Here is a 9380-nt window from a genome sequence, read left to right as displayed (position 1 = left end):
GTTCCAGTTCTCGAACAGCTGCTTTATGAAATAGCTGTTTAGATTCATACTTACAGATTGGAGTGATATGGGGATACTGTTTTTATAGCTTCTTTGGCATTTTTGTAAATTTATTAGTAAAGCTAATGTATACTGCCTGTATATTTTCCTGATTATTTGTATTGATAACATATAATCTGTCACGATTAATATTTTGTTCATCTTATTTGCATTTGCGTGTAGTATCGCTTGGTAAATTGCATAGAGTTCTCCTGTTAATATAGTTGAAGTATTATTATTATTATTATTATTATATTACAAATAAGGGCAGAGGAGCAAGCTCCTATTATGCCCAAATCTGGAATTCTATGTTTGAGAATCTCTGTGCTGTTAATTATTGCCACTCCGACCCCATTTTTAGTTTTAGGTAGCGGAATGGCAGTTAATTAAATCTCTGAAGAGTTGTATGATAAGATTAGTATTGGTACTATTTTTTTGGAATTGTAATAGACTGCAATTGAGTGTTGGAATTTTTACAATCCAAGATGAAGATATGTTTTTGTATTGTTATAAGGGTGGAAATTGCTCCCAGTTAAGTAAGTTCATTGCATAATTTTTGCGGGAACATGGGAGATTGAACTTCGAAGAGTGGTTAGCCATGGATATGTCTAAAATGTTATTTATTGAAACTCTTTTATTTAGTTATGCTAGAAGTGTAATTAAGGGTTAATAGCTGATTACAAAGCTCTAGCGTGTGTTTACTTACCTATTTTAGCTTGTATGCTATTTATCGGAGTTGTTCTGTACACTCCAAGTATAATCCTTAGTGAGGTGTTATGTAACGTATCCAAAGGTTTTAACGTTACTGTGTTGGAAGATGCATATGCAACACATCCGTAATCAATTTTGGAACGAATTAAGGATCTGTATAACATGAGTAGTGTTTTACCATAGGCACCGCCAGTTTTGTGAGCTAGATACTTTAACAAATTAAGACCATTTCGACATAAAAGAACTAACTGCTGGATATCAATTTTCTAATTTAACTGTTAATCAAATATCTCACCTAGAAATTTAATTTCGTTTGTGTAGAAAAGATTTTAGTTTTCAAGTATTAGGTTCGGTTTATCCTCGATATGTCTTTTTGACATATTATACATTTTGTTTTATTAGAACAAAACCTGAAACCGGTAGGTACTTAGGGATCAATTTACTAGTTTATTTAAGTGTTCTTGTAATATTGACGCCATACGATTAACGTTCTTGCCTTTCATGTAAATAATTAGGTCATCAGCATATAGTCTTGCCCGAACAGATTTCGCAATGATTTTTATTATATCGTGTATTGCTAATAAAAATAGAGTAGGACTGATAATCGATCCTTGTGAAATTCCGTTTTGTTGTTCTCTAAGAGAGGATATAGCACCATTCGCTGGGACTTAAAATGTTCTTTGAGTTAAAAAATTGTTTATGTAGGCCAAAATATTTCCTTGATATCCCATTTTTTTACAAAAATTGCCATACATTTTTGATTATTTTTAAAAGCTTCGTTAATAGCGTTTTCTAAATCTATAATGTTGTCGTTTGTAGATCTGCCTGGTCTAAAGCCAGCTTGTTCGATGGTAAGTTGATCATTATGTTCTAGGTTCCACATTAATCTTTTGTTGACTATTTTTTCCATAAGTTTACATGAACATGTTAATACCATAGGACGATATGATTCTGGTTGTTTTTATCTTTATTTGGTTTAATAACAGGAATAACAATTCCAGATTTTTGGAAGTGATTTTTGTGACCAAACAATATTAAAAATTTGGAGTAGAAACTCTTTTGCTGAGAGGTGTATTGATAGGGTTAAATTCGTCAGAAATTGTAATATATACTGCCTGCTCCTGTTGTTTGTAAGTTAAGAACTTGTTACTGTAATTTTGGCTGAATGTATCACATCTTTAATCTTATTCTATTTTCTAAATATTTATATATAAGACATGGAGATAATATTCAATAAATAATTGAAAATATGCAAAACTATATATATATATATATATATATATATATATATATATATATATATATATATATATATATATATACAGTAGACTCTCTCTATAACGAGAACTGAAATGGCAGACTAATTACCTCGTTATAAGCGGATCTCGTTATATCCAACAACAATAATATTGTGCATACATATGAATATGTAGTTTTCTAAAACATTAACTTTCTATAGTGAAGCCATTCGGAGCAATATAAGATGCTAATAAATATTGTTTGAATGGCGTTTTTAAAACAAAGTTGTTTACTTTTATTATCAATGAAATGCATTAAAACAAAAAAGAGTTGTTTACTTTTACTGTCAATGATATATGTTAAAACAAAAAATCTGTATTCTGTAAATATGTATAAAGCGTATAAAGTTATTTTGTCATTTTTGACCGCTTTAAATTGTCCAGTATTCTATCTATCATATTTTCTAAAGATGTGAAACAGTTTTATGCTTCTTCATTTGCGTTTTGTCCTTGGATAAAGTTTCTGACAACCTTTAAAACACTTTCCACATCTTATCTATTAGGACCCATATTATTAGGTGTGAATGGTCAACCCAATACAATGACACTTGTGAATCATAAATTTTACATTTCCGACTAAGAATCATAAATTGTAAGAAGTTTATTGCGGGCGGCTCGCAGTTAAAAAGGGTATTTATTTATAGCTACGGCCGGGCCAAAACGTAAAAAACACGTTTTGCAATCTTATTTTCTCTCGTTATAAGCAAATTTACCTCGCTATAAAGGATTATAGTTCAATAGAAATTTCACGGGACATCTAATGTACCTCGTTATAAGCGAAACCTCGTAATAACCGTGTTCTTTATAAAGGGAGTATACTGTATATATATATATATATATATATATATATATATATATATATATATATATATATATATATATATATATATTTGCTGATGTATTTATTAGATTAATTTTTGATGTTTGCCTTTTTGATGTTTCTTCACATTAACACCATTTTAACGCTACAGATCTTTTAAAGGTAAGATCATTTACTTAATTGTTTCTCATATTAGATGTATCGCTAATAACACTCTTTTAGATGAACTGATGATGCTCATTAAACAGTGGGCGAAACGTCTTCATTAAATAGATAAAGTAGCACAACTCTTGTCTTTTTTATCTCCAAATTGGCCGAAAACACCCCATTCACTTACGAGTGCACTTTTTTTTATATTAAATTAAACGATCATATTCCTAATATTTATTTATTTATTTAAAAATGAGATACAAAATAAACAAAAATATTTTTCTTATTTCTACTTCCTAGTTTTTACCACATTCTTTAGATTCATATACTGCTGGCAGCAATACACAGCATTCTGTACCAGGATATTTAGGTAGCTGTAGATTGTACTTTTCTTCTAAGGCTGGAGGTACAAACCTTCCTCCTAAGTAATGATATTTTCCCTTAAAAAATTTGGCACACAATTTGGGAGCAGTAAGAGAAATCAACATTTCTGGTTTGATACCATCTTCAGGAGGACCCGAATTTACATCCCATCCACTAGGTATGTCAATGCTTAAATATAAATAGTAAATAAAAAAGAGTAAAGTAAACACATCGGTAGAATGACAAATTAGAATTAATTAACTTATTACTAAGAAGCTAATTTTTCGTAAGTAGTTTCATTTTGACAAGACGCCCAACTTTTGCCCTTACAACAACTTTTGCCCTGTTGAATTCTATAAATATTGACTAACCAAGAGAAAAAATATCAGGTGGTTAGTAATTATTTTTTATGACCTCGTTAATGACTTGCATTTTGTATAAAAAATATTTTTTAGGCTAATTTAGATAATTATCTTGAGAATAAAAAAGTAAAAACCCTGTTAGTAATAAATTTTTGAGAATCAGCAAATCAACATTTTTCATCTCTGATACCCCGTTAGCTACCACAAACGCAAATTGCTGTAAGGAGAAAAGTTGGGTGTCTCATCAAAATCAAGCTACTCAAGAAAAATTAGCTTGTTAGTAATAAATGATGAAAATGGGCCTCGGATCCCAGACTATACTAAAATGCTCCAGTCTTATTTTAGGAACAAACTATTATAAACATATGAGGGGTGTAAAATCAAAGGCGGCAATCTCCACTCTTTCTTGTTTTGAGTTAGGAACGCCATCTGTTGCGTTTTTTATTACCTGTTAGGTAAAACTATTTGTAAGAACCAAAATCGGTCTTATCTTTATACAAATCGCAGTGAAAAATTCGTGTTGGGATCAAAAGTGGCAATAGTGAGTGCGTACCAAACACGGCAATCTCCGCTTCGGCCAATAAGAACCACGTAGCGCTCGCACATGATCAACACATGGTTAGAGTAGCCGTAATATCGTGCTCGTGATATTATAGTTTGTTTTGGTTTTGGGAGACGTTACATTGTTTTTGTGCTTTTCCTAAACTATATTGTGTCTAAGAAATTAGTTTTACATACAAAAAACGTATTAATTTTTTATCATGGAAGTTAATGCATCTCCTGTCACACCAACAAAGGCACGGAAGCGGATAAGACAACCTGAAAAATGGAAGAAAAATGTTGCAAAACGTCTAGGGTCAGTACTTTTGTGAATGTTATGATTCCATTTCCAAGCCGTTGTGAATTTTGTTTTTTTTTTCATTTTTCTTAAAAATTTGTTAAGATTTAAACCCATTTCAGTACTTATGTTCATAACTATTTTTTGTTGTAGATATTCTGCGAAGAATATGCCAGAATACCCAACATGTGGGTACAATTCAAAAACATATAAGTGCTGCTTGCTGAAAATGAACGATATACAGAAATTTCATAGCCTATTCTATGAGACCAAAGATAAAGCGACTCAAGATGCCCTTATTTTGAATTGTACTGCACTGTGAATTGTACTGTCCGGCGTCGGCCGAAAAATGAAAAGCATTCTCCAAAGAAGCACCAGGTAAAATGTTTCATCCGTAATTTTTTATCCAAGGAGAAAATTCCAGTGTGCCAATCAGCTTTTTTGAACGAGCTAGGGATAACAAAACACAGGCCTTCCTACGTGACAAAACGATTTACTGAAACAGGCCAAATACCGATTGAACACAGAGGTGGTGATCGAAAATATCAGGAAATATCAGGACAAGCTGGAAGGAGTGCACGAGTTTATAAACCATTTAAAATGTACTGAATCCCATTATTGCCGTTCAGTGACGAAAAAAATGTACCTTCCATCTGAACTCAGCGTCTCTAAATTGTATTCAATGTACACTGCTCAGACAATTCCATCGGAGACTGTAAAGAGATCGTATTTTCGCTATATATTTAACAGAAAATACAATTTGAGCTTTAAAACCCCAAGAACAGATGTTTGTTCAAAGTGTTTAGAGCTAAGGGAACGCATTAAATACGAGAAAAATAAGCAATCTAAAATTAAACTCATGATTGAAAAACGGTTTCACAAACTTCGAGCCAAAGCATTTTTCCAATTTCTTCAAGAAAACAGAGAAGACCTAGTTACTTTGTCGTTTGACTGCCAAAAAAATTTGGTCCTCCCCAAAGTTCCTGATCAGAGTGCTTATTATTCGAGGCAGCTTTATTGTTATAACTTTAGTGTTGTTGAAGGTTCTTCAAAGTCTCCACTTTTAAAGGAAAATGTATTTTCATACTGTTGGACTGAGGACATCTTTGGCAAAGGATCAAATGAAATTTCCTCTGCAGTCTTTCATCGACTTAATAACACTGATTTTGGCAACATGTCAAATATGGTACGATTGGTCGCCGATGGATGCAGTGGTCAAAATAAAAACTCGATCATGATTGGTATGTGCTGCAAATGGCTAGCCGAGAGCGCGCCACCAAATGTTAAATTACTTGAGTTAGTTTTTCCTGTAGTTGGCTACTCTTTCTTGCCATCTGATAGAGTTTTCAGTCAAATTGAGAAGAATTTACGAAAAAGAGAAGTAATAACGGCACCTGACGAATACAAGGAAATTATTTCCGAATCTTCTACTATCGTTGATATGAAGCAAAGCTGTATTTACGATTGGAAGTCTGCTGTTCAGGAGGTTCTTAAACCAGTAGGAACATGGGGTTTTCAATTTAACAACTGTAAAAGGCACATTTTAAAACGATGAAGGACAGAAAATCTTTTAATACGAGGTGAACTTCATTAAAAAATGATTTCGGAACTATTGCCAGTATTGCACGAAAAGGCAAACAGATTAGCATGATTAATCCAGAAAAAGTTATCTCCGATGCTCACAAATTAAATAATTTAAAACTGCGTGATGTGCGAAATCTTTTGACCAAACATTTTGGTTTAGACTGGATCCAACTTGATCAGCTTAACTATTATAAAGAGCTTTTTCAACATTATGAACAAGAAGGAAACGAGAACCTGGAGAATCATGTTTCAGAGTTAGAGTCTGTCGAAATCTGTGAATATATACCTGAACTTCCGGATATTTTAGTTTAAGTGATATGCATATAAATTACTTTTACATATTGTATTATTTTTCAATATCAAAATATATTTTTATTATCTAACTCGCACAGTGACGTTTTATTAGTTTCAAAACTGGCAATATCCTTATAGATCATTTTCATATCCGTCAATCTCCAAGCATTGCAAACAAAAACAGCAATCTCCAAACTAAAATATTAAAAAAAAAAGGAAAATAAATAATTTTTTAAGCGTCTATTTGTGTACATCCGACCACAAACCAAATTTTATATGATTCATCATCAGTTTTATTGTTTTAATTTAAGTTTGTTAGTTTCTACAGTTTTTCGCAGTTTCCCAAAATTATGGAAATGGAGATTGCCGACTTTGATTTTACACCCCTCATATATGTTGAAGAGAGTAAGAAGATAATTAGCAATTATTTTAGCACTGTGTGGTGAAAAGGGATGCTGCCATATAAGTACAACTGCTTCAGTAAAATTGATGGGATATGTTCTTGGAATAAGAGTATCTGGATATTTTAGAATATTTCTCTAAGGAAGAAACATTTGTGTGTTGAAGTTAATGCACAAAGCATCCTATAGGGAATCACAAGAGTCAAGAAAAAAAAAGGTTATTTTCATTACAATTAATTTTGGCTTAATCCCATATAAACATAATACTTAGACATGCCACAAGAAAACAGTTTCAGAACCCTATTATTATTTATTATATTATATATTTGTTATTGTCAAATAGAAATATCACTGAAAGTATTTCAATGATTCTCAATGCATTATTAACCTATTACTTGGTCAATTTTAATTATTACCTTGCTATAGGTACTTTTGTTTCCTTCATCAGACTAATAACTGGTATAAATTCTTCTCTTACAGGTGGCTTAAAGCTAAATCCAAATAAAGCATCAACTATAATACCAAATTCACATTCAATGCTGGATTTATCAGGTAAACTCTTAATTATGGATATATTCATTAACTGACACTGTCTGATAAGATTATTGTAGAGATCATTTTTTGTTTCTTTGGGATAGTATACAATTGGTTTATATCCAAAAAGTACTAAATGTCTTGCACATACTAAACCATCTCCACCATTGTTACCAGGGCCACAACAAACCTAAAATAAAAGTCTGTACTAGATATTTTCATCAACTGGTCTAGACCAGTTATGTCATTACAAAATTAATACAATATACATGACTGTATTGTCATTTTTTAAATGTTTTTTGTGTTAAAGTTTGTTTGTAGAAGACACTTAAATTTGTTTGTGCATCAGGTATGTATAAACTTTGTTAATAATGAAACTAAATTTATTTTTATATCATAGTAAATTAAACTTACCAATATAGACTTGCTACCAATATCAGTGTGTTGATAACTCTTAGCAATAGCTGAAGCACAGCTTAAGCCAGCTAATTCCATTAACTGATCAACAGAAAATGAATAGTCATTAAAAAGTTCCAAATCAATTGACTGAGCTTCTTTCTGTCCAAGTAATTTAACCATTCTTAATGTTTGACTACTATTAAAAGATCTAAAAAATGTTGTCCTAATTACATTCAATAGCTTAATATTCATAAATTGCATTTTAAAACATTTTGGGTAAAATCATTTAACGTACATGATGTAAAAAATAAACAAAATATTTCCAGAAACTAATCACAAATACATGACATTCAAATTACTTAATGTCAAAGTTACAGATGTCACATTTACGTCATTTACCGGTTAACAGTTAATTTACCGGTATTGATTAATCTAAAGAATATCTCACACAATCGATTTCCAGCATAATCGATTCTACGATTTGGAAGATGTATTTTGCACGCCGATGCCAAGCTTCCCAGTATTCGGTAAAATATGGAATTTAAAATCCTGTGCTACTGTCGCAAACAAAAATTTATTTCTTCAAATAAGCTAAATTTTGTTTTTGAATCGATTAGTTCAAATTAATGATATTCTTTTTAATAATATTAGGTCAGTTTCTGATTATAAATTTGTCTAGGTCTATTTTAAAATAGAGAATAAAAAAATAGTTGGTTTTTATTGGCAATATTTTTTAGTAAGGGATTTGTCTTTATTATTAAGCCACGTGCACAATGTCTTTTGCTAAAAATGGAACATTCTAATCATTGAAGTTACTTTACCTATAATACCTTTTGCGTTTCTAAAGGTTTAATTTCATATCTAATAATTCGTTATTATTCAAAGTTTAAAAATCGTACGATTGTACGTCATAAGCTACAAGGTTCAAAGTGCTCCCGTTATATCTTGTCCTTGATTAACTCACCTACTTAAACCTCTGTTTTTCTGTAATACTGAAATATATGCATTCGCGATAATTAGTTTTATAAGTGTGGAACATTCTTATAATCTCAAGTGATTAAAGGTTATTAGACTGTCATATCTAAAACGTTTGACGAAATTCATTCCTTCATCCTAATCTGATCATCATGGTTAAAGGTAATAGGTTATCTTGTATTACTAATATCACTGATTATAAGGTAGTTGAAAACAATGAAATCAGTTTTTTTAATAATTTAGACCGGTTTCTTGACTTTAAAAATATAAACAATGGTTGTCACTTGTTATTTTAATTTGTTTATGTTTTTCTTACTGTGAACTACACATCCGCAAAAATTAAAATTAACGCTATAAAAAACATTTACACAACATTTAATCATTACTATATCTTTTATGGAATGAGCATTGGTAGAAAAAGGTTTTTTGATTTTTTCACATGCAAACATGTTTTTTTGGTAGTGGTTTGGAATAATATTTTTGATAATTGGTTTAAAGACATATGCAACAAACCTTAGCAGCAATTAACAAGAAATGTTACAGCAGTCAATATCTGAAGCAATGAGTAGACTATATGAATAAAACAAACTAAGTAACATAATTTGTAAATTT

The 9380-nt window shown here is 31.0% G+C and overlaps 2 protein-coding genes across 4 annotated transcripts in view; one reads left to right on the top strand and one right to left on the bottom strand.

The window, feature by feature from the left end:
- Positions 1 to 3242: 3242 nt before the first annotated feature.
- Naxe (NAD(P)HX epimerase) lies at positions 3243 to 8229 on the bottom strand. 3 transcript variants are annotated; one of them, XM_072520142.1, is made up of 4 exons: positions 8089 to 8229; positions 7809 to 8001; positions 7277 to 7584; positions 3243 to 3570 (listed from the first exon to the last, which is right to left on the bottom strand). In XM_072520142.1, exons 2-4 carry the CDS (start codon positions 7971 to 7973, stop codon positions 3315 to 3317), a joined length of 729 nt encoding a protein of 242 aa, XP_072376243.1. In that variant the 5' UTR covers positions 7974 to 8001; positions 8089 to 8229; the 3' UTR covers positions 3243 to 3314. The 3 variants fall into 3 exon arrangements, with proteins under 3 accessions (XP_072376243.1, XP_072376242.1, XP_072376241.1); XM_072520141.1 differs by having other exon boundaries at positions 7809 to 8016; positions 8089 to 8157; XM_072520140.1 differs by having other exon boundaries at positions 7809 to 8159.
- A 529-nt stretch (positions 8230 to 8758) lies between these two features.
- fbl (pantothenate kinase 3 fbl) overlaps positions 8759 to 9380 on the top strand; it is a 121676-nt gene continuing 121054 nt past the window's right edge. Inside the window, exon 1 of the mRNA XM_072520136.1 lies at positions 8759 to 8930. The gene's annotated coding sequence lies outside the window, so the exon portion shown is untranslated. The remainder of the gene's footprint in view (positions 8931 to 9380) is intronic.

This window comes from Diabrotica undecimpunctata, chromosome 1, assembly GCF_040954645.1.
Source record: "Diabrotica undecimpunctata isolate CICGRU chromosome 1, icDiaUnde3, whole genome shotgun sequence".
NCBI classification, from domain to species: domain Eukaryota; kingdom Metazoa; phylum Arthropoda; class Insecta; order Coleoptera; family Chrysomelidae; genus Diabrotica; species Diabrotica undecimpunctata.
The sequence above is the reverse complement of the archived record's forward strand: the minus strand, read 5'-3'. Positions and strand labels throughout refer to the sequence as shown.